The sequence below is a fragment of the Melospiza melodia genome, chromosome 1 (genome assembly GCF_035770615.1).
Source record: "Melospiza melodia melodia isolate bMelMel2 chromosome 1, bMelMel2.pri, whole genome shotgun sequence".
Taxonomy (NCBI): Eukaryota; Metazoa; Chordata; class Aves; order Passeriformes; family Passerellidae; genus Melospiza; species Melospiza melodia.
The window spans coordinates 21730479-21756746 of record NC_086194.1 but is presented as its reverse complement, the minus strand read 5'-3'; the positions used below and the strand labels follow the sequence as shown (position 1 = coordinate 21756746).

General features: G+C 38.6%; 2 protein-coding genes across 4 annotated transcripts in view; both read right to left on the bottom strand.

Annotated features, from left to right (window-relative positions):
* Positions 1-5790, bottom strand: part of ITGA8 (integrin subunit alpha 8) — a 115728-nt gene extending 109938 nt beyond the window's left edge. The window contains exons 1-2 of the mRNA XM_063150608.1: positions 5606-5790; positions 5339-5463 (exon numbers count right to left, since the gene is read on the bottom strand). Coding sequence (XP_063006678.1) covers positions 5339-5463; positions 5606-5790 — 310 coding nt within the window. The remainder of the gene's footprint in view (positions 1-5338; positions 5464-5605) is intronic.
* A 5826-nt stretch (positions 5791-11616) lies between these two features.
* The window catches only part of MINDY3 (MINDY lysine 48 deubiquitinase 3), a 46206-nt gene continuing 31554 nt past the window's right edge, over positions 11617-26268 (bottom strand). For all 3 annotated transcript variants that reach the window (XM_063150621.1, XM_063150630.1, XM_063150639.1), the window contains exons 11-15: positions 23013-23085; positions 22137-22209; positions 17119-17206; positions 13844-13915; positions 11617-12629 (exon numbers count right to left, since the gene is read on the bottom strand). In XM_063150621.1, the coding sequence (XP_063006691.1) occupies positions 12480-12629; positions 13844-13915; positions 17119-17206; positions 22137-22209; positions 23013-23085 (456 nt within the window). In that variant the 3' untranslated portion in view covers positions 11617-12479. The remainder of the gene's footprint in view (positions 12630-13843; positions 13916-17118; positions 17207-22136; positions 22210-23012; positions 23086-26268) is intronic.

Genomic DNA, 26268 nt, shown 5'->3' with positions numbered 1-26268 from the left:
AGTATTATAATTAAAAGTGACCTCAATAATGAGTTTCCAAAATCTGAACTATTAGCTTTTTACCAGATTTCAAATGCAATAGTGTACTTTAGGGGATATTTAAGTCTGCTTCTGGCTGCAAGATGCTTTGAATGATTCAGAAGTTGCCTAGTTAATCAAGAGAGGAGAAATTTTTCTTGATATTGCTCTCCTGCTACCTCTCCTGGCAGCTGAATGGAAGAGCACACAGTTGTAACAAGGAATTGGTAATTCTACCTCAGTGTTAAGGCAAAAATAGTCATTGTAAACCCATTTCATACAGAAGAAACTGAAAAGAAGTTAGCTTTGTGTAGGCAAAAGAGGAAAGACAGACCACAAGCCTTTAATATGATGCCAATGCTTGTTTCCCTGCCCTCTCATTGAGTTTCACAGCCTTACACTGCAATGCAACCAGACAACTTCACAAAGCAGGGAAACAAGGGAGAAGAGTCACTGCCCTTCAGTCTATATTTCCTGGGGTAAGGGGATACTAAAAGCCCTTCCATTATACTTTATCTCAGCTCCTGCTGCAATGGAGCAGGTTAAAGCACGCATTGTGCTTTCAGGGGGAGTGCTTTGAGCTTCTTCCCAGAGCCTTGACCCTGGCACACAGATCTAGGGAGCTTTAAAGAAGTGCAAACACAGGACTGCAGAGTCAGTTCTGTATCAACAGCAGGAAACACAGAGAGTTCCTGCTAAAGCCCCTTCTTGGCTGCAGGCCATATCACTGGCCAACCCATATGGGAATGTCTGGTTACATGATTTGCTTATGGATGGGTCAGCTCAAATCCTACATGACAAAATTTCATCCTCCTTCCCTCCTTTTCCCCTCTCTTGCCTGTCAGGAATGCTATTTCATCAATAGGATTAATTATTGCAAGTAAATAACCTCATTGCTTTGGAAATCTCTGGGTTAGCCACATGAAAAGCAGAGATAGGTGACCTGAGAAATTAGTAACCATCTGGGACAAGTTCCTCTAGAGCAATTTCAGTTGGGTGATGTGGCTTTTTGGAATGGGTTGCAGATACTCCTGCACCTCAATAAACCCCAATTAAGCCATCTTCTCAGCAGGGTAGTTTAGCCCCCATACATTTCCACATTTACACAGGTTATGCAGCTGCCCGTAGCACTCAGACCATCCTGGCCATTCTAACACATGCAAGTGCCACGGAGATGGTTTCAGCAGCACTCTTGTTTTGAGTATCATTGCTAGTAGTAAGGAGCCCAGTCTGTGTTTGACATGTTGAACACGGCACTCAACAGTAGTCATTCATTTTTAAAGGTTTTTTGCATCTTTCACTGGGAATACAGTATGTAATCCCTCAGCTGATCTTTGCCTCTGAGGAAAAATAAGAAGGAGTAAGGGGGCATCATAAACCATAAAGACTTTTCTTCTGTCATTTAAAACTTGCATGATGCAAAAAATAAAGTTTAATACAGAGTGCCACAGTCTGTGTGGTAAGAGGGAGGTTACTGCACCTTGCCAGTGACTGGGTGCATCCCTTGCAGTGTCATATCCCTGATCCACTGGGAAACACTGCAGTTATCTCCCACCAGTGTCAGGATGTCAGATTTAGGTCTGGCACTCATGTTCTCCCTTTGGGGCTCTATGGCTCAGGATATAGAATGACATTTTTTAAAATAACACTTCAGTTATTTTAAAAATAAAAGTATATTACTCACATAACTAAATAAACAAATCCCTTCAACCAAACAGCCTTCACAGAACCAAAAATCATCCTGTTTAAACACTGAACATCAAATAATTAACCTAAGCAATACTAAGTTTTTAACTAAGGTGTCTGTCAGTTACTTGGTTCCCTCATATCACCTCTTGAACAAATGCCCCCTCTGTCTAAGGCAACAAATAGTTTAGAAATTCAACAGATTCGTTTTTTCTTCTTTCCCTTTCCTGACTCATGAGCCTGTCATTGCCTCTTAACAAGCCTTAAATGTTGGTGGACAGGGATTTTGTTCCTTTTTAGTCAACAAGCCATTCACTAAACACCTCAACTGTAAAATACATGATAACTATAAATCAGTACAAAGTAACTCCACACCATGATATCTGAAAATGTCCAGAATCTTGACTTAAAGCCATCACACAATGCTAGTCAATGTCCTCACTGTTTTCATTAAGCACGACTGAGATAGTAACAATGTAAATACAAACAACATGAAAGCATTTGCAGACAAAGGAATCTCACTTGAAATTAGCTGTTCTATTTTTGTGGAAACAGAAATAATCTGTGCAGTTACTTGAGTCTTACCAATTAGATGTCCACTTAAGATATTTTTTTGTGGCAGTAAAAGTCCAAACATGATCCAAGTGCACACACTGCATGTTTCCTCCTCAAGGGCAAAACATGACTTGCATTGAATGCAACACAGCTGAGCTCCATTTGTGTATCCAGTCCTCAAGAAGAAGATATGAGTCCTCATGCTCATATGGAATTTCAGCCACTGTCTTTCAACCTCTTGGATTTGTTCATCTCATGAATTTTTATGTCATAGTGAAATTTATAGTTTCTGTGACCTGAAGCAATTTCACATATTGAATTTAGGATATAGTATATGTGAGTCTGTCTGACTTTGACAATTTTTTTAGAATTTAGAAGTCCTCCCCATTGAATTTTTGAGGCTGAAAAATGGGGATTTATCAAATTCTTTATCCACATGTTGGTTCAACACTGCCTTTCTTTCCAGTTCCTTCCAGTTCCACTCAGTTTATACTTCTGAACTTAATTAAGAATGCTCCAAATTATTCAGTAGTTTTGTTTTTTTACTGTTCTTTGCTTAGCTAATCTAACTGAAAGAGATATTATTTAGTTAAAGTCAAGAAGATAATATTGAAAAATTGAAGCATTGCACAAAAATGCATCAAAATGAAATTTTTCAGCTCTGAAGCAGCCTCTATAGTTCTCCTGTTTTGTTTCAGAAAACATTCTCAAAGCTTTACAAGACTTTTAAAGATCTCCTACAAGGCATGAAACATTAATCTTCAATATTAAAGCTGCTACAACTGAACTTCTAGTCTTCTATCAGCTTTTGAGTGTTTCTGTTTTGGAAGAAAGAATAATCTTGTAAAGGCACTGGAAACAGAAGAAAAAGCTCCCTAGTCAGTTACCAGTGTCATCATCAACTTTTTGTATGATCTTTGACAACCCAGACTAACTTCTCTCTGTTTCTTAGAATAAATATTAAAAATGGCAACAGCAACATTTCTGAGTGATGTTGTAGGAGAAGGCATAATGAGTACAAGATGTCTGTACAGGAGCCATGAACTGAAAACACCCCACATATTTACCAAGGACTATCTAAGCCCCAGTAGGTATAACATAGCTAAAGGCTTCAAAAGAAACTTTGTGGGACAGACTATTTGAAATAGCTTCACCTAGGACAGAGCTCATGTGGACTACTCTGCTGGGGGCAATAGTGGAAAAGAAGGAAAACTTGATCCTGTAAATAATGGGTTTGGGAGAGAAAAAAGAGATGTGTAATATACATCCGGAAATCAGCAGGAGTCATCTAAAGCCTATTGGAGATGGACTTTCTGTTGCTGGCAGTGAAGAACAGGGCGTGGTACAAGCCATGCAAACCTTCTTCCCGGGGTCCTTGTGTAGAGGACATTGCTGAATCGTGCAAAATGACACCTTTACTGCCTTGGGACTGGAATTCAAGAGCCAGGGACAGCACTGCTAAACCTGCCTGTGCTGCCATCCCTGCCACAAGGACAGTGCATCTCTGCCCACACCACAGCTGCTCTCTGGCTTAACTTCAGCTGCCTGCAAGTCAGAATTCTATCCAGAGGACACAACCAGCTCAGGAAGACTGAATGCAGCACCCTTTGGAGACTCCAAACTGAACAGGTGTGTGATACAGTCCAAAGCCTTACTGATATACTTACTCACAGTGTGTTTGTGTCTTTATTCAAAACCTAGTATCTGCAGAAGGACATCACTGTGAAGAGTATGGAGCTGTCCCAAGTTTCCCACAGGAAAGTCAGATGTCCTTCTAGGTTTCATCACTAGATTTTCATAAATTTTTCAAAACTCCCTTTCAGAAATGTGATGGAATTTCATTTGTTCTGTAAGTTTTCTATTCAAACTTGAAATTATTTTTTATAGATAATACATTCCAATTTTGTTACATGAACTGTCTAACCATAAGATGGGAAATACATTAATATTTCCTCTGTTTCTTGTTTTTATTTTAAATATGTATACTCAGAATATATCACAATTAAAATAATATATGCATACTGTCTATATACCTTTCCATTTACATATATAACCAGATGCTGTACATAGTTTTACCTGCCCCAGTAGCCAGATACACACACATGAACTACCACTTACTCAGTTTTGAGGAATGCTCAGCATGATGGGAAAGTCATCCTCATCAATATTCCTAGACACTAACACAGTAACAGTATGTTGGTGGCTGGAGATGGGAGGAGTAAAGAACAGCACTGCTTATTTGCTACAGTTAAGTGAGCTCTTCTAATCTGACTTCTTTCAGAAAACAAACAAACAAAGAAAAAGAATTGTATCGCGTTCACATTTCAATAAATCACAAATATTAAGATTAAATATAACCTTAAGAATAATAACTTTCGCTTAATGGTCAAACTGTCAAGGTCTGCCTAAATAAAGGAAGCAGTTTTAAAGTCTCTGCAAACACTAGGTTTAAATTATTTTCAAAACCTATAAAGAGACAACAGAAAACATAAACAGCTTGAATTGTTTAAAACTTGTGTTCCCTCTAATTAAATAAGAAACATCTGTCTTGGGATTTTGGAAGTGGATATAATCTATCCACATTGTGCCTAAATCGGTCTAGCTTCAGTATTCTGAAACAAAATTCTTGCTTTCTGAATAGAATTAAATAAGCATGCTACATGAGGCACTTCATCCATCTGAACGGCCAGAAATCCCCTCGTTGAAAATAACAGCAAACACTAGAAATCCTGTTATTTCTGTGGTTCAGAGAAGTGTGAGACAAGGCTTTTGGGGCTTTGCCTTCTGAACATGCAAAAGTATTTTCAAAAGCAGGAATCTGCCACAAATATCTTTCAGCAGAGAGGGAGAAGAAGGGAAAAAAAGGCAGTTATTAAGATGAACTACTGATCCTGGAGGTCACAATCCTGTTATTTCTCTGGGGACCATTAAACCCTTCCCTGCAGGAGCACATGCATTCAGGCTCCCAGGAGCGGGGTTTCTATCCGAGGGCAGACACTCGGATCAAAGCCCAAGTACAGGGACGGCGGAGGAGCCGAGGGTTCCCGGGCAGAGCCCCGCGGGACAGCCGCGCACTCACTGGTGTTGTCGAAGGGGATCTGCCGGCACCGGGCGCCGGGCCAGGCGCAGTGGTACACCGCTCCTCCTTCCACGATGTCCGGCTGCGAGGTGTTGGCTTTGGGGGCTCCCACCAGGACACTGACCCTGCGAAACACACCGGGAGGTCACCGGGGCCATCGATCGGGACAGGCGGGCGATGGGCGCTGTCACCCCCGTGCGCGACGCCGCCGCTCGCCCGCCGCCTTCCCTCAGCGATCCGGCCCCGCCGCCCCGGCGCGGCACTCACGTGCTGGGGTCGGGGATGTAGAAGTCCACCGAGTAGCCAAAGTAGCTGCCCGGGGGCCCGCTGTACACCGTCAGCTTCTCCTCGTCCAGGTTGAAAGCCACCAGCGCCGGCGCCCAGAGCAGCGCTGACAGGAGGAGCAGGGGGCGCTGCCAGCGGCGGGGCCGCCCGCGGCTGAGGGGCAGCATCCTCGCCGCCTCCACGGCCGGCTCCCGCTGGCACAGCGGAGCGCAGTGGTGCGGCGGCCGTGCGGAGCGGAGCGGGGCGGAGAGGTGCGGCGGCCGTGCGGTGCCGTGCGGTGCCGTGCGGTGCTGTGCGGTGCAGAGCAGGGTGGAGCGGTGCGGAGCGGAGCGGCGCGGTCCGGCTGCCGCCGTGCGCGGGCGGGGGGCGGCGCGGGAGGCTCGGCCCCGCTCGGTCCCGCTCGCCCCCCGGGGGACGCGCTCTCGGGCGCCCCCTGGCGGCGCACGGCCGGCGGCGGGGCAGCGCTGCCCTCACCGCGCTGCCCTCACAGCGGGGCTGCGGAAAGCGAGCGCCGGGAATTCCGCCGGGAATCTGCGGCAAACGCCGGCTAAGCCGGACACCCCGCGACTGCCCAGCGGCTGTGGGGCGGTCGTGTTCACGGGGGGAGATGCCGGAGTGTGGGCTGGTGGTTTCAAGCTGAACTTCTCTCGGCTTCCATAATTTTCAAGGGTTTGAACTGAAGAGCCTGATACTTGGAAATCTCTTTTAGGAAACTGAAGTGCATTGAAAAAATGTAAACCTCCCTCAGATAGTTATTTGGTTGCTCGGCATGGCCGTTATTAAATAGAAACCAAAAAATCCCAGCAACGAGCAAAACTTCTAACCACGGGAAAGACGCAGAGCCGGGCACAGAGTTCAGAAGGCTTCAGGGCTCGAAGCTGCGGTTCCGCTGCTGCTCTCCAGGTTTCCCCGTGAGTGCCTGGCTACGCGGAGCCCTCCTGAGCTGAGGGGGGCACCTCGCACTGGCTCCGAGCAGAGCCTTCAGCACAGCTCCGTGCAGGCGCAGGTCGTGCCGCTCTGCCCACAGAAATAACCTATTGAACGGGGCACAGGACGGAACGGTGCTTTTAGAAAGCTCCTCTGGTAATTTCTTCGCAAAAGTAATTAAAAAGGATGGGGCTGTATAACTCCTGTCTTGAGCTGTTCTGCCCCTGCAAGCTCCACAGCAGAGTTTCACTTCGTTTTGTTAAGAATGTATAGAATAAAATGCTGCCTGAAATGCTCCATTCACCTACAAAGCTGTGTGCCATCACATTCACATCTTGAGGGGACAGCATTATCAGCATTTTTTTTCTGGCCAACGCAAAGGTAGGAAGAAAAGGAGAAACATTTTATTTTCCATGTAATGAGCTCAGTGACAACAAGGAAAGAGAATTGTTTTTCAGCATTTATAAGGCAGATGTGTCCAAACAGAATCAGAGAAAGATCAAAATAATAAAAAATCCATTTATAAACATGCTACATTAGATCACCTATGAAAGCAGTTGAGAGCAGTTTGTTTTGTTGTGAGGCTCCAGTTACTTTACTTTTGTGTTTGTTTTATTTTAAGTGCTTTATGGCAGGATTATTCAGATAAGACTGACATTCCTTTTCACAAAAATGGAACTGTGTATTTATTTCCAGCATTAACTGTGTGACCCTTAGCTGTCCCCACAGGCTTGTAGTATCCCTTGCCTGCCTTGTATTTATGCCCAATTTATTTGGTTAATAGTGAAACACCATTGACAATATTGTATTATTTTGCATTGTACAAGTTTCTCTTACAGCTCTAAGCACCAGTAATAAATTTAGAAGTGAGGTACTTCTGAATGACTTTAGGATTAACACCTACTCTTAAAAGTCATGCAGTTTTAAGGCAATTGAATGCGTTTAGAATTTGTGTTACCTTATGCTAAACAATGATGATAATGATGATGATGATGATAATAATGCTCCTTTTTAGCACAGCAATCAGTTCCAAGGCTGAGTGTCACAAATGTAGTTTCTGGGGCTCAGAGAACTGCTCAGACTGCAGCCCAGAGCAGTGGCACTCAGAAGTGAGAAGGCAGCACATTCTGGTGCTGTAGCCACTTTTACTGATCCATTCAAAACAGTTAAAATTCAGTAATTAGCACAGTTTGATAGGTGAGTGTTCACACAAATGAAGCTGAAGAGGCATAAGGCACAGGCAGTTCTCATGTACCTGCCTTTCAGTTAGAAACACATGCCACCTAACCTGGTTGTTTTGAGTAAGTTTTAAAAAGTAAAAAAGTGCTTCAAATGGCTATCAGTGCTAAAACCTGTAGGAAGGCAGGGCAGCATGAAAAGAAGGAACTCTCTTTCAAGGTCCTTCTACCCCCAAAGTGTTAACCTACAGCAGTCCCCCCATTACTCTTGTCCTTTTTTTTTTTTTCTCTCTATAAAGTAGAGACATATGCATGCAGGATATTCCAAATCAATTCAAAGAGATAAACAATTTATGTTTCTAAGAATTTGCAGCGTTTCCCTAAACAAGCTGGACCTGTTCTGATCACTAGAAGCTTATTTCACATCTTGCTTTCCTTGGACTTCAGTAATATTTGGAGTTTGCACACTGATCTGCACTGCATAAGAGGTAAGCAGCTCCCCCAGTTGCTAGTAGACTGAAGCTTGCACTTCAGCATACCTGTGGTCTGATACATTAATTCCTTTGAATACCTAACTAAAAAGTCTTAATAGGCTCTAGAACCACACCTGGAGCCAGGACAGAGGGTTTTCATAAGAACATCTAGCCAAGAGTCTAAAAATCATTATCTACCTTACAGAATAAATGGAAGGTCAGATGTGGGATTAAGCAATTTATGAAAAAAATATAAGATTCATGGTGTGAATTTCTATAGCTAATATTATGTGCAGTTAGTGATGTTAGTATGTTATTATGGTGTTTCCAGTCTTAAAAATAGATGACTAATCTTCTATGGAAAGATTTGCTGAGGCAAAACTTAAATATTAATATTTTTGTAGGAGGGTCCATTATCACAGCTTTAATGTTATTTATGCTATTATTTAGAGGAACAAGTATTTCAAAGAATCGTATGGGCTTTGAGCATAAATCTTATCAAAATTAGTGATAGTTTTACTGTTAAATCCTTTCAAAATATGGTGGTACAGAAGCTGAAATGTCCAATTCCTACAGAAAACCTACCTTTCAATTGTTTCCTAGTTTTGTTTCTGTAGGCCAGAAGCCTTCTCCTGAACTGTAGCTGGAGTAACTACATAGACAGTATTTTTGTGTTGCAAGAGGATAAAATGAGGATGTGACCATGCATTACAAAGAGAGTGAGTTTGAATCCAGGATGACATGCTGACAAAAGATGTTCAGCATTCCTCTTTGAACCTTACCTTTGGGAACACTGTCCAAGTTAAAAATCTTAGCAAAAGTAATTCCTACATGAAAAGTGTTAAAGCTAATTTTATATTGAGTAGATTAAATCAGTCTATCAATCACATATAGTCCACAGAAAAATCAGTTTATTTTCAAGAGATCCTGTGGAAATACTGATTTTTCATTAGTTACAGGTATTAACCACACAAAATCAATGTAAAAGGGAGTCTAATGGGCCAATTTCCCATGCTGGTGAAAGCAGAGACTTTGTGTGAGATCCCAAAGGACAGGATGCTGCAGAGGAAGCTGGGGATGCAGTGTTCCTTCCCACTGCACCTCTGGCTGTCTCCAGCAGCAGAGCTGCAGCACGGAGAAGCTGCAGGTGCTCTCCAGAACATGCTGGATGTTTTGTGCTGAGCAGCCTTGCTTGCAAAGCAGGAGAATCCAGAGTAGCTGTCCACAGCCTGACTGCAGATACTCATCATCTGGGGTGGACAGCAAATGAGTGTGCTGCACTAAGGGAGGTTCTTGTTTCTGCATGGGAACTGATGTAGAGACACAGCCATTCCTCTCGCCCAATGGATTTTGACTCCCACACTTTCCTGCTCCATCAAGACCCATCTTGGGCTTCTTTAACCTAAACTCACCCACCCAAGAACTGAAGAGATAAGAGAAAGCATATACATGAACCAGATAAGCATAAATTGTAACTCTCTGAAGGAACAGAACTTAACAAAAGCATCCAAAACCCCAAAATGCCCAGCCTGTACTTAAGTGATTCACTGTCTCAAAGGGCCCTTTGCCTATTGAAACAGTATCCTATTCTAACAAGGACATTTTGATTTGGGTTTGTACTGGCTGCTTACCTTTAAACAGTTCAGACTTCAACAAAGCAAATATGGATTTGGTAGCTGCCAGCCTTCAAATATAACTCATGAAGCACTGGAAGTAGTCTTTCCATTATTTACTTAGATAACTTATTTGGAGCTGCCTGACTGTGAACCCCAGTATACACAATGACGTGGGAATAACTTCTTTTACCATTTACCCAGCAGCAGACCCCTTTCTCTCCCCCATCTCTTTTTTATGAAAGTTAATTTAGAGCAAAAAGACACCAACATGTATCTTCTGTCTCAAAGGGTTTTGAGACATGGGAAGGAAAGCCCAGTTTTCCAGACCAACTGTCCAACATCCTGCTAACTGCACCATGTTTCCAGCTAGGATAGTAGTTGTCTCCCAGAAGATACTGACCTTTCCTTTGCAATTAAAATTGAACGATTCTGCAATACATAAAACCCCCTAGAGTATTAATCAAAATGTCATTTACTTGCATATTTAGCTCACACACTTTCTTACAGTTAGCATTATCAATTTGCTCTGGTTACTTACAGCATGCATTTAATCCCATAGAGTGCTCTGATTTCACTGACTAGGTCTCAATTTGCAAACTGTAATATATATATACACACACACACATAGGCAGCACTTAGAGCAGAACAACCTTTATATGGGTTTCTAGATATTTTTCTGTGAAAGCAAATCAAATGTAGCAAACATTAATGTCCTGCATTTTAAGTCTGCCATCTAAATAACCACTTTGTTTTAGGGGACAAAAAGCAAATTTCCATGCAGGCAGAATCTCTCCCATTGTGCTCATGGCAGAAGGAAGGCCAGAGAGCTTCACTTGGCTGAGGCTCTCAGATGAGCTGCCTGAATGCCATAAAGCACTGCTAGTTAGCCTCTGTATCCAAAAATAAGTGAAATAAACCAGAATCCAGGCCTTTAACAGCTAGGCAGTATGAAGAAAAGAGGATACAGGAATGAGGGTTCTTTTATCACACCATCATCAGCTAAATGTCTCTAGAGTACAGCAGAAGTTTCTAATCCAGACTAATGCTTAAAGACAGATCTCTCATCAGCGGGGCTTCTAGTTGTTTTTTTTTTTTTTTTTTTTTTTCCTGTGAGATAGAACATCAATTTTTTGAGAGTGGGCTAGAAAAACAGATGCACATTTTAACAGGTTCAAGCTATGATTCAGTGCAAAATCTGGTGTGAGACACTCTAGTACAAGCCAAGGACAGACACCAAAATTCAAGAGAAAAAGCAAGAAAAGTGAATTTTCCCCTTCCAAGGTGTCAGTGGAAGTCTAAAGACATTTATCTTAAATGTGTAAAACCAGCTGAAACGAGTACCTATCAAGCTTGAGCATTTTTTGAAAAATAAAATTCCATACTTGACAAGGACATTCTCCTTATATATCTATATTTTTCAGCAGTAATACCACTGTTGCACAAGTTTTTAATGTCAAGCCTATACTGCAAGACAGAATACTTGCATTCTAAATAAAGCGAGTCCAATTAAGGAATCTTTTCAAATCATTGTAATCTGCAAAGGATTTTTTTTTCAGAAAAAGAAATCTAACAAAAATACTCTTTTAATACTACGATACTCTGCTGTCAGTCTGCAATAAGGAACAGTCATGGTAATTCCAGAAGTTAGGAAATTACCTTTTGGTGTTGCCTTTTTCTCCCCCAAGATGCATTCAACTTTAAAGTTGACCTTTATTTATAAAATTTCTAAACCTGTGGTTCCTTTTCATCAACTCAGAGAAGCAGCAAACAAGTCCAAGTAAATCAAACTTTAAATAATATATGATTCAAGGAAAAGATTTTATTTTAGGGCTAAGAAGTTGATAATAAATAAAGGAATATAATAATGTAATAACAGATGTTCTCATGCACTTAACACATACAGTAATGCTGGCTTACACTGCTGTTTGGACAGATTAAGAAGAGGTATTTGGCAATATTGTAAGTTTTGAATAGTTTAAAGATTATAGAACAAGAAATTTTGCTGTTTTTACATTTCCTTTATACAAATTCAAATAAATATTAATATATCTATGTTTTCATCAGATTTTCTGTTCACTTTTAACATGCCCAATAACTAAGCCACAGTAATATACAACTGCCAAGAAAGAGTATTTAAGAATTATACTTATTCCTAAAAATGTATCTTCTTTATGTCACATTGTGCAAGCTCTTTAGGTAAAATTAGATTTTAGGAAAAACTGCAGAAAATTTAAACTCATTAAAACATATCCAGTGCAAAGGCCAGTCTAGTCCACACATTATGGTACTGTAATGTAAGCCAATATAATTTAAATAATAAAACATGCCTATATGATTCTGAGAAAGCTGAATATGTTTTATGTTTAAAGATCTGACATCTAATATGCAGATTCTGCAATATCAGAATTTTTCAAATCTTCATGAGATGGCAAAATAATGGTAAGACTTTGTAAGTAGGCTTTTTGTTTTAGGATAACTCACATTAACAGTACTACAGTGGCCAAAAAAGACAAACTATTATAATAGAAATCAATCTGATTAAAAAATTAAATATTCCAATTAACACTGAAAAAGTGTTTGTAATCATTATTTACAATTCCTCAGTGATACCAGTGTATAACTCCACACAGTGAGCTGCAGTTTGGTGTTGCTCCTGGCCAGCTCAGTTCAGGGAAGGGGATCGGTCCGTGCTCCAGAGCAGCTCTATGTACGGCCACTTGGTCTGCAAGCAGCGCTTCACCGGGGTGTCGTCCGTCTGCAGCATGGGCTCCTCAAAGCCCATCACAACTGCTGTGCCCTCCACATACATCACCTGGCAAAGCAAACCCAACTCTGTCAGCCTGCTCAAGAAATGGGAGGTGAGATGATCATTTTCACCAGGCCAGGAGAGGACTGGTTATGATACACATCTATCGGTGATATTTTTGCCTGATGTCCAGGAGAAATGACGAGGAGGACTCCATGGATATCAGAAGGCTAATTAATTACTTTATTACACTACAGCTAAACTTAGTCTGCACAAGCACCAACTGCACAGAATCTCACGACTGTCAGCCAACAGTCCCAACACACTCACAGGGATCCAATTGGCCAATGGATCAAAACATTCTCACCAGAATCCAATTACCAACTCCCTTCAGGTAAACAATCTTCCACAATGCATTCCACTTGTGAATAACAAGAGGAGCAGCGAATGAGATAAGAATTGTTTCAAGCATTCTTTTCTCTGCTTCTATCAAGTTCAGAGAATGTGAATCCCACACACATCAAATCTGTGAAGTTTTACATACTTCCTTTTTTAATTAAATGGAAGTATGAAATTGAAAAACCCTCATCTTTGAATGCTTCTGCTTACATTTTGGGGTATGGAACCGCTGGAGATTTCACAGGGCTAATTTTAAGGTCTTAATTAAAAGCTATTCCAAAGACCGAGCAGGTAAATTTTCTGGAAGAAGTCTTACTTAAGTCTTCCTTGCTCCTTATGTCTCTTAATGCCTTACAATCTTTTACTCTAAATTCTCCTTCAGGAACTTAGAAGCAGTCATATTATGTCTGGTACACCCCTTTTTCAAGAATGCTGAAAATGAAACAGGTCATCTTTGTTTCCTCTGTAAATGGCTGGAAAAAAAATACTCATTTTTTGATGTGAGCATGTACTACTTAAAAAATTCACAAAAAATTCTAAACAACCTAAATTAGATGTTGAGTTACTTCTAGAAGTTGCACTTTATGTGTGTTACATCTTCAGTGTCCCTTGCAGTTCAGACCCCCCCTTATGACATGTAGGTGTGAGAAGTGCTCTTTCCAAAATGCAGAGTTTCAGAGATGTGGTCTGGCCAAGCAGTCCAGTATAGCTCAAATATGATTAGGAGCACAAAGAAGTTTCCAATTCCAAATGTATAATTTTGCAAGAAAATAATCAAAATAATAGTTTTATAAAAAGTCTCCTTCAAGGTAGAGTATTTTGACTTTAACTATATTCGGTTTTGCTTTGTGACTTTATTAGGGCTTAATTGTAAATCTTACCTTTTCATTATAATTAGATTGCTTCAGTCCATTGTAATGGTAAACAGTGAATGACTCTGAAACCCTGGAGTCCTAATAGAAAGAAGACAGTTAATTTCATGTGGCATCCATTGTGCCTTGATTCTCTTCTCTTTACAACTAGACAGATGCGTTCAACGAGTAAGACTTGAGAAAACTGTTAAAAAGTGCCATTTCTTTTAGGTGACAAAACCTTCACTTTACCTTTCTTATTAGAAATAAAAGCACAGTTCTCAGTAAATTAATGAGTAATGCCCCCAAGAGCAAGCCATGATTTTCTATGTTCACCTGGACAATCTGAAGTACAACTTCAGCACTGACTATGGAGAAGCCATCCTGATTTTTAATGTCAGACACCTTATGCAGTAGTCACATGCATGTTTATTTATGATGGTTTGGACAGCACAAAGTTTTTTACTAAGGACCAGATCCAATCTCCAGCCCTCCCTGTGAGAGCTAAAAAGCTCATAGACTCCCATGCCTGCCTAACCATACTAATTTTGAAGACACTGGTTCTGCCAAGGTCCAACAGCAAAGCTACTGGCTCTGGCGATCTTTACCATTCCAGGTGTTTAAATGCTGTAGTCCTAAGAGGACTGAAAGCTTTGGATTCACTGAACCAGGAAACACAAATAAGTGTAGTATCAGTTCTTTCATGCCTACTGGACCAGGCTCCAAACAAAAGCTTATCCCTTTTTTGAGCATGGAAGTAAAGGCTGGAATGAGAATAAATCTGCTCAGGTTACAGTACATCCATCAGAATACAAAACCCTCATTCATTTTTCTGCTCTTGAATGATTCACAAACTCTGTCTTTCTATGGGTCTCTCATAGCCATCCAGGCTATTCAGTGGAATGAGGGTGGTGAAAAGGAAGGTAAGAGGTAACTCTGCTTACAGAAGTTGCTTTAGAGAGATAAATAAAATTAAGCCTTCCTGGGATGGAAACAGGACACATTCATTTCCCTGAGGAAGTAATGCTCACCCAGAAGGGAAAGAAATGCTGTTTCCCAGTTCCTGTGCCATGGAAGTTAAGAATTTTGTGCAGTTATTGTTTCCAAAAAAAAAAAAAAACAGCTAGCATGGAATTCAGGAATCCTCCTCTCCAGGTGACTGCCCTAAGTAGTAAGGAGTCTTTGAATAATTAGCTGAATAGCTTTGAATAATTTTTTCTAAGCCAACAGCTTTCAGAAGGAAAGCTGAGATACCTCTCTGCTTTTGAGATGGGAGTTGAGTACTTTTTAGGAGAGTAAGAATAGGAGTTTGAATATTCTCAGCAAAGGAATCTAATCTGAATCTCTTGAGCCCTAGCTAGATGTTCAAATACTAAAATCAGGAATTCCAACCACCACTGGTATCTGCTATTTCCTCACAGTATTTGAAAGAAAGACTTTCAAAGATATTCATCATCATTTCTGCAGAATTTCACTTTCAGAAAGAATTCTGAGCAAGGTGTCAGTATGGGTAAGGGCTACTGCTACCTGATGCACAGAGTACAGATTGATCAAATGGATACTGGCAGGTTCCAGTCTATAACATGCTGATTGCTCAAACAGCACCCATAAGGCAGTAACAATTCCCATGTTTTTTCTTGGAGCCAGTGAAGGTTTAACAGGACAGGAAAAACTGAGTGGTGAGGAATCACACACAGCAGGGAATTAGCACTTGACAGACAGGCATTGACTCCAGGGCTCCAACTTTAACAGGAGGCAGAGTTCCTCCACCAAGGTGACCAAGGTAGGGTTCTGCCCATGATTGCACTGTGCTTTGTTCTCCAGCCTCCCTTCTTCAGTCACTGATGCCCTTATGAGAGGCAGCAGCCCCATACAATGGGGCTGTTGTCTCCTCCACCTCCCTATGGCCCACGGTACTTGACATCTTAGGCACAGCCAATTATGGAGGATGTTCTTTGGCATTCTGAACTTCATTCTAAGCATCTGGGGCCTAAAATGAAGCAGTGGAGTCTTCTAGATTTGCAAATGTATTATAAATGTAAGAAATAAATTATATTCAATTGTACATATATTTCCACTTCTGTATAAACAAATGAAAGGAAGAAGAAACAGTTGGCAAAAATACAATGTGGATGTAATTCTAAAAGGCCAGAGAAAATGAGCACTAACTCCTCCTTCTCTTTCCTCCAAATGATGAAAGCCTCTGGATGATATGATATATTTAGTCCCTACCATCTTTGGCAGTGCATTTCCAGTGTCTACTGACTGACTAGAATGTTTCATAGTACAGAATGTTATACCCAGTGCTGCACAATCCTAACAAAAAGAATCTTGCTAAAGGGACTTAAACCCATCAGTTTCACTTTTCCTTGATTGTAAAAAGTAAGCCACATAGCTTCAGTGACACATTAAGCTAAAAAGCTTTTAAAGAAGTACTCCTCTCAGCCCTTCTCCTTCTTCCACCAGCCTTTTCTTCTGCCTCAGGTAAACCTGCTCATTTTTGCCAATACAAGCATGTGCATGGCCATGGAACAAGCCCTACACACATGTAAATTGAGCTCTTACCCAGACCAGCTTCCTGTTCTGGTTTACCACAAATCTGTTTAAAGAGGCTCCTGGTGGCAGGGAGGCAGTGTGAGAGCAGGAAAATGTGATCCAAGGCAAAGGGGAAAGTTAACAAAGCAGTGCTAAGTTAACACCTGCCTCTCACTAGTGGTGCAGTCTTAAAGAATATATACAACAGACCGAGAGCTTGAAAATAATTTTCCAAAACCCTAATTTCCACATATGTTAAATCTAAGTCTATAATGAATTTTTGTTAAACTGTCAAAAATTTCACATTATCAAGAAATGTACATAAAAATTGTTTTAAATTATTAAACTATTTTAAGCTATTAAAAATAGTTTTAATAATGTTTGCAACCTTTTCGCACTTGCAAGCAACCTTTTTAATATTGATAAAACCAGTATGGTCATTTATTCTCAGGAAAAACCAAACTCAGATGAACTTTCTGAGTATGGAAACAATTCAATGTCATAGTCAAAATTATTATATATTTCCTGAAGTTAAATTTAGAAAAATGGAGCTCCGTTCCAGTGTAAAGCTGACAAAGTCAAGGACATGTTACAGAAAACAGAAGTCTACCTTTTGTGGTGGAATACAGAAGTTATCTGCTGATCAGCTGAGTTGAATGAATGCAATACTTATTAACATTTACTCTTGTGATATTCATGAAAGTTTTCAATGAATCTAAAAGCCAAACAGAACAGACAATGCTCTGCAGCAATGAATATATATTGATTACCTGCTCAGGGAAAAATTCTTGCAGAAAGGGACCCAGTAGTATGATGCCCAGTCCTTCTGGGTCTAATTTGGTCTTCATGAGGTTTACACTAAGATAAAAACATTGAATATAAAAGTATGAGTAAGACACTTTTCTTCTTGCATGACTAAGTTATGCTGTGCTACCACAGTACTGACTGCCAAGTATAGCAATACTATTCTATTTTTAATCTTAAGTGACAACTGCACCAGAATGGCATGCAAGTTGCCAAAACATGGTTATTTTTAAGTAAAAGTAATCTGTTATTTTAAATTAAATAAGTGATAATTCTGAAGGACCACCATATTTGGTAAAATAATTTGAAAGCCGTATAATCTAAAACCAGGTTTACAGCCCAAAAGGCATTTTGCTGTCTTGTAAGCATTCTTTAAAGATACAAAACCCAGCCATCTTTGAAATATAGCTCTGTCACTGCCAAACAACCTGTTTTTAAACAGAGATTTGAAAACCTTCCAAGATTTTCTAAGTACGCTGAAATAAAATTAAATTTAACAGATCCATTTCTTATTTACATCACGTACTCGGTATCAAAGAAGCCAGAACCAACAAACAATGGAAATACTAACAATACTAATCTGGAAGCCTTACTGCATGACTACAGTCTAATTTCAGGTCACTGCAAACGAAGGTCAATTGTAAGACTACATATCTATTTAAGCAGTGTATTTCTACAGGCAGCAGATTGGATCTATTGCATCTACCTAGCCCTGTGCTCGAGTTACAAGCTGTACCGTCCACAGGAACGTCCTCATTGGGTCAAACCAACAGAGCGCCTGGCCCAGAATCCTGCTCCTGACACTGCTCAGTGGTGGGTGCTCACAACAGAGAACAACAGGGCACAAACACATCCTGAGTTTACCCTCCCCTTTCCAGCAGTCTGCTGCTCAAAGACATCTTCAGTGACAGGCAGTATCTAAAACACAAAGATATATATTTTTCTTTCCATCCATGTGCCTAAATGGCTTTGAATCCATCTACATTTCTGCTCTTAATAAACTCCACTCAAAAAATACAAATTAGACTATGGGTTGTGGGAATAAGTGTCTTCTCTGTCACCTAATTCAGTTTGATGACACCTCATTTTTGTATTGTGTAAAGCAATTAATAGTCATTCCCTATTTACTGTGTCAGTGGTTGTCTATCTTTTTCAGGTCAAACAGTTCCAACCTAGCTTTTCCTTGCACTAATGGCATTCTGGATCTTTAATTAGCCCTGTTGGTAGCTTTCTATAAAATTCTTTTCCCAAGAAGGAGTGAAACATCAGGCATTTATACAATGACGTAACTCCTATGAATCCTGCTCCATGTGTCTGGCTATCACTATGAGTTTAAATTTCAAGATCTGTTTCCTGACCAGTAATATCTAGTTCACAGACCCACAGTGTGAAATCAGCATTGCTTTATCTCCTGAGCAACCAATCTACATTTACTTTATCGGCACTTCTCTGTTCCCATATCCTCTAGTAACTTCTGCTGCTCTTACACACTTTTTTTTAACATCTCAAACACATTTTTATCACCCACAGTCATACAAATCCCTACTGTCAAATCCTGCTGATAAAATAACAAAATTCATATAGTTAATACAAATTCCTGAAAAATCCCTTTAATTATCTCCCTCTATAAGGAAAAAGTGACATTTTTATTCCTTGATCAATTCTTTATCTATGAAAAATGTTCCTTCCTATTCCATGTTTACACATTAAACATTTACATGTCAATTTTCTCTAGACTGGCCTTCAAATCTTTTCTAAGTCCTATTGCTCATTTGTCACCTTTCTCATTCCTGTACTCTTTGGTACCAGCACAGTTCACAGTGGCAGGTAACCTAAAAGAGTTCAGCAATGTCAGTCTGATGTTTCTTCAGGACTTTGCATTGTTTTACTTATTTTGACACTTCAGAATGTTAATTACTCTGACCACCCATCCAAAGGTTTAAGTATGGAACCACTCTTTGATCTTCTCCAGTGATGAGGAGAACTGCCCCCTACCATCTTCTCTGGTGAATATGAAGAACTCACTGCACTTTTCCACTTGACTTTGAATACTTTTAAAACATTGGGAATCATCTATCAGAACTACAAACCTCTTGCAGGCCCCTTAGCACTGATGGGCTCAGAAGAATACTACTAGTTTTTGTTTTATAACTTTATTTATTAGTCTACAGATTTTAACTCTGCTTTATATTTAATTTTCATTTAACATTCCATAAATCCAGATTCTTCCAATTTTTTTAGTGTACACACTACATTTTCCTTTCAGACGACACACTCAGTTTCTCATAGATGTCTCTTTTACTACTTAGGCCTTTAACCAACACCCAGGTCTCTTTTGTTGGGAGCTGTGAGCAGAAGGTGTAGTTTCCAAGGTCTTGGTTGTTGCACAAAAGCATTTTGTCTTTTTTGTTACCACTTATGTTTCTTCATCTTTACACTTTTCTTGGTCCTAACATAGAACTAGTAGTAAGTTATTTGAATTCTTTTTGTTTCTCCCTTAACACACAGAGGATGTATTATGCAAATCTGAAGAGAGTGACTTCATTAAGGTCCTTGGGAGAAGAATTTTAAAATTCATAACACTGAATGTGGTATCCTACAAACAATGCTAATTTATTATTTTTTTAAAAAATCTCTACTTAAGTGAAACCACGACTGAGAACTTGTAAGATATTGGACTTCAATCCTTCTATTCCTCATTCTCACTGCTCTCAAAGTACAAAATTTTGGCTATGTCAGTGGCTGCTTGAAACTTGCCCAAATTCTTGAAATGCTGCAGCAGAGTTGCAAAAACATTGTGTTTGCAAACAGAACCATAACAGATTATTTTAAAAATGTACTTAAAATTATGTAATAAAATTAAAGCAAGGTATGTACTCAGTAAAGAAATACAAGAACTGTTTAAAAATACAGTACCATGTAAGATTTTAAATATAGCCACTGTACAAAATTCAATCAGTTAAGCAGGAGGGTAGGTTTAATAAACTTGGATTGTGCTGTGTTTCAAGTGAGGTTTTTTCCTTCAGCAAATCATTAACACCTTTCACTGTTACTGGTACCACAGCAGAGCTACTGAAATTGTGATTGTGTTTCAGTCTCCTCAGTGCAAAGCTTGGCACCTGAACTCCAGAGATTCCCAGTGTTGGGGCAATGGCCTTTGTACTGGTATTGCTGAGAAGTGTGTGGGAACAAAAGCCTCCACTACTGGTCAAATAGAGAGCATAAAATGTTTTGAGCAAGCTAAATCTACATTGACAGATGTGTTTTAATCAGTGCCCTAAAGGGCATAAAATGGTTTTTAGAAACAGGCAAAACAAATGAGACAGGTGTGTTCTCAGATACATTTATTAAAACACTAAAAAATTTTACTAAAAACACATGCAATGACATTCAGTACTGGCTAAGTCACCTTGCTAATTCATGTCTGCTCTATAGTTTTCCCCTCTACAGTTCTACAATTCTAATCAGGTCTGATCTTTATACATTCTGAGATTCTGAGAAACTTAAAGCCTTGGATTAGATAATCAAAAAATTAAAAAATACATTTGGAGGCAAGGCCTTTAATTTTACTTAAGAACAAACAAACAAAAAACAAGCAAAAAAGCCTGTATGGAGTTTGAAATACATTATTTATACTTGTGTTCCACACCAAAAAGACAGAACATCTAGAGCCCAAACAAGTAGGTTCTCAAGATAATAGCAATAGGCATATATTTATTTAAGAGGAGATGATTTAAGACTGCATATTCCATGTTTTGATCATGGCTTTTCAATGCAGCAGGTCTTTTGACTGGCTCTTTGTACATCAATTTATATTTTATATTCCATGCAAATAAAATACGACAGGGCTATGCCCCAAATGCTCTGAGAGAAAAACAACCAAATGGAAAAAACACTGAACGAAGAGAGAATTTTTCTGCAGAGACAGTAGAACAAAAAATTGAGAAAGTAGAACAAAAAGGTGAAAGTCATCTTCTCAGACCTATTAAACAATGCCTTTGTTTCTTTCCTCTCCTTTTAAAAAAATGCCTTTTGCAAATTTCACCACTTATTGTTATAATATGAATGTGAGCCTTTTGCCTTGCACTTTCTTTTGGTTTGGGTATCTCTTTATTTCAATTTTTACTCCTCTCCTCCAGAGAACAACTCAGTAAACTTCATCATAAATTACACTATAAACATTTGAAAGGACACAAAATAGGCTCAACCACATTTCAGATGGCTCTGGTAAGTAAACTCACAGTCTCCACAGTCATTCCAGTTTTGACCCAACTGAACTAGACCAAATGTTTACAAGAGAGCAGAAGCAACTTTTGGAGCAGTAAAAAAGTGCATGTGCTTGGCTCTCCTTTCTGGGTTAAGCATTTAGTCGCAAAACATGGTAAGTTTTGACATTGAGGGTTAACTGCTGTCACTTAATATTAGTTTTATCTGTCCGTATTAGAGCTAAAACATTTAACTCCAACCCTGGGAATCAATGTGTTATTTCTGAAAATAAATGGCAATTATAAGCACTACTAGGTCCTGAGTGCTGGTGGAAACAAAACTGTAACTGAAGCAGTTTCAGCTTCCAACTCAGCAGAAAGATTCTGGTAATCCAGACTTCCCTCTGAATATCTTGACTGCTTAGCTCTTCTGACACACCATTTCACCTACATTAATATATAAAAATATAATCCTGACTGTCTCCTGAATATATAGTAATGCAGTAGGTTTGAAGGTTTTTTTTCTTCTAGTTATTACTACCAAAGTTAGAGCCATTTTAATTTTAATTCCTGCCCTTAAATTTCAAGCTTAACATTTGAAAATAACACTCTGTGCCCAGAATGAAAAAAATCCAAACTAGGAAAAAAAATCCAAAACCAAAATCAATCCAAAATTTTTATACATATGTGGTAAATGGAATCAAGAAAAAAAAAGCCTTAAATGATAATTAATGTCATTAACTGATACTTCTGTAGTATTTAAATTTTATTATACTTACTATTCAGGATCTGAAACAAGGTCCAGAGCCTTCATTACATCTTCTAACAGTGTGTCAGGTATAAACCCATTATCTGAAGAAGTAGCAAAGTTTCTTGTGAGAAAAAGAAACAAAATGCTTTCCAGCACAAATCTCACTTAAAAATACAAACTTATCTTTACATGTAAAATTTGCAAGCAAATTTTGGTGTTCTAGAAGGAAAGGAGCTATCAAATGCTTTTCTGGCACTTAAAAAAAATAAAAATAAAAGTGCAATACAGAAACTGGATTTATTACTCATAAACTTTGAATTCTCAGCAAGTATTAAGCATCTATCTTTGTATAGAGTTCTCCACGACATACCTTGGGATAATAACTGCACCATTTTTCCCTTTTGATCAGTTAAAATAGTACCTCAATGCTAGACATCCTCTGTTTTCCAAAACATAAGAAAATTTCCATATATGCTGCATACACTCAAGAACAAAATCTCATGAAGAATGAATCATATCAGATCAGTTCTTTAATGAAAATTTAATATAGGAGAAATAAATTTTATTTAAGCTTTATGTTAACTACAAAGAATGTAACAAGGTTAAAAAATGTCTTTTTTAAAAACTCTACTTCCTATTGCATAAATTCCCTTACTGCAGAATTCTCCAGTAATTTCTTCATAGAATTATGGAATGTTTTGGGTGAGAAGGGACCTTAAAGATCACCTAGTTCCAACCTGCCAGTTGTGGACCCAGAGACCTTCCAGTAGACCAGGGTGCTCAATGTCACTTGTAGATTGACTCCTGCACTGAAAATTTCTTAAGGACCAGACATTTCATTCCTCTCTTAAAAAGTACATTTCTACTAAAAAAATCTTATTTCAGCACAAAGTACAGCCCTTACCCTCAGGGTCATATGTCTGGAAAACTCTTCTTGCTTGTTCTGAAGGTGCCTCAGGAGCAACAAGGGCCATGTCCTATGGAGGTGAAAAAAAAACCCACAAAGAAAACTTACAAAACATTCTTACTTCAGATATAGATTACTGAGAAAATATTTAGCCATACTACACCCAGTTGGAACCTAAATTAATGAAAATTTCAATCCAAAGAAGAAAAGTTATTCGGCAATTTTGCTGATAGTGACATAAAACAATCAAGAAGTGTGCTAAAGATTATTCCACAAACTTCTACACAAATTTTATGCAAGTCTTATCAATACAGATGTTGTGGCACAAAAGCTAATTGGAAACTACAATTCCAATCAGTTGTACTCAAGAGCTCCAAGTGGGAAACTGCTCAGGAGACAATAATTTGGAAGGAGTACTTTTGTCCTGCTCATCTCTCCTGATGAGAACAACTTGAAATTTGCTTGCTTTACATACTGGAAATAAAAATGCTAGATTTTTATATTAATTCAGTATCACAAAAATGCAATTTTAAAAATCCATAAATATGACTTAATAAAAATAAATCCACTGTTTAATGAAAAAATTTCCATTGATTTTATAAATGAATGATAATTAGAACATTTAAAGAAAACCAATATTTTAACAATGTATCTTCATGTTTACATAGGTTCTAAAATCCTTTAAAGTACTTTCAGATAAAAAGACTATATTAGCTCAACACAGCTGGTTTCAGGATGCCAAACAAAGTATGAAGTTGTGCAGTTGTTGAGCACATACCCTGTCACTTATGTTATTATATAAGGCACATACATACACTATGAAATTTTATAATATTTGACCAATTCTTAAATAATCTGGAATACAAAACATATTAAGTAGGAATAGATTTCATTATCACAGTGTATTACAATAAATTAATGTAAATATTTCTCAGTTTAAAACCAATGATACCATAGCACACAAAGCTTATTAACAACAAGATGATTAGTGATTTCAATATTCAGGATTTAACTCTGAAGAAGGGATATTTTAGTGGTAGTTTCTTATTTAAAAAAATCAACAGCTCACAAAGCCTATGTAACAAGGGAGAACACTTAGAATTCCCAATGGTATGGAAGGATATAACCCAAAGTAACTTCCAGTGGCATAGACACAGAATTTCAAATGTAAACTACATAGCTCCACTTTGCTTTACAAGTATGCAGTTCCTTCCACACAATCTTAATGTAATCCAAGAATAAAGACAAGCATTTGCACTGTCCTCCCTATCCACAAATTATCTTGTTCATGCAGTGCTTTCCACAATTTCATGTGACACAAAACAGATTCTTTAAAGCAAGTCTTCCACAACTGCCAACAAGTTTTTTCATAGTCCAATTTGCAGAAATTGTGTACTTCTGTTAGCATTTTAATTTTCCAGGTCCTTAGTTTTTCAGTTTATGTATGTATACATGGGAAGAACTAAGAGACAAAGTCACTAAATGCATTAGTCATACCAAAACTTCTCTCTCTTTTAAAGGAACTTTCAAATATGGTAGAAACTCCATATTGTTACATCTTAATATTTTTTATTCACTAAATGTCATGTACTGATGCTCTAAGCAAGTAACTTCAGATGGAAACAGAAAAGTCTGTCTCAGAGTCAGATGACCAAAAACCCAACCTCTCTTACCTGTAAAATAATTTGAACTTTTCACTGAGATTGCTGTAGTGTAAAAAGTTAAAATGCAAGCTCCTTTATATACAAATCCCACACAACTTCTCATCATGTCATTAATTTCCACTATGCAGATAACTTTAAAAACTCCAATTAGTCCATATATTTGTACTGAGGGAAAAATACCATAGGTCCCTCATGCAATAAAGCTGAAAATGTGATAAACATCTAACAAAAACATATTTCAGCTGCCTAAGCTGATATTTCACCATATGTGCCAAAATAGATTCCCCACCCCAGCCTTATGAATTGTATTTTGATGTAACCCATGCAGTGAAAGTTCCATATAAGGGAATCTCATAAATAGTTAATTATAATAATTATTTTCAATACTAAGAACAACATGTCCCAAAAATCATGTTTCACTCATTGGCTCTTGTGATACACAAACAAGTCATTTTATATTACTTTGAAAAGTTATTCTCATCAGCAGAACCAGTTATTTTAAGATCCCATGCTTAGCCTCAGAGGCAAAAAATATTCTTCATAAGTTATAATGAAAACATTCCCAAACTTTTCATTCTGCAAATCCAAAGCAGAACATAAAGGCTAAGCCACACCAAAATCCAGGCTATGAATTTTTACAAAAATCACACCCTGAAAGATCCATTGCCCTGAAAAATGAAATCTGCTTGCATATGAAGTGCTTTATGGTTATACACTATCACTACTGAGTGACATGTAGAAGAATTATATATTGTAATACTAACTTTCTTCTTAAAAATTTACTTAAAAACAATATAGAAACACTGATTATTTATCAACTTTTTAACTTGTTGTAACTTGTAATCACATCTGGAAAACTGGTTTATTCAATTCAGTCTTGTATTACAGAGAGAAGTGTGTATTTTTCAATGCTATAATCAGTGGCTTTCAAGGCATCAACTTTTCCAAAATGGCTTCCTAAGAAAACAAGGTTGATGGGATCTCTGAAAGTTATTCCCACCTCTCTAGCTGATTTCTGAATACATTGCCCAGTTTCAATTTTACAGGAGTCTCACAACTGATTGTTGAAACTGGATGCCAGGCAGAGCATCTCAGTGAGTAGTTGGTTCAAAAAGAAATTTGATTTTATGTGTCAGAACGTTCCTTTGGAGATTGTATTTTGAAAGAAAAAAGACACTTCACACAATCCTACTGATGTACTATGTAACTGTATCATTATAATCTGGATACAGAGGTTTTTCACACACAACTGGAATGCATTTCAAATTGGATAGTGCTCTGAAATGACAATGTCCAACTTCAGATCCTCCTGTGGCTGCAATCATTCATTTGCAATCAATCTCTACATCCACTCTGTGCTCTCCCTGGAGCACACAGAGAATGTTCTTCTTCAAAAGGTGAAGGGATCCTGCTACCAAAGCCAGAACTGAAATGCTCTTTACAGCCTGAGATATAACAACTCACTTGGCTAAGAAAGAACAGAATTAATTGAATGCAGCTTTATTTGGGGCCATGGAGCAGAAGTGCCATAAGTATCACCATCCATACAAATGAGTTTGTGTCCTAAAGGTATCAGGTAGTTTTACTTG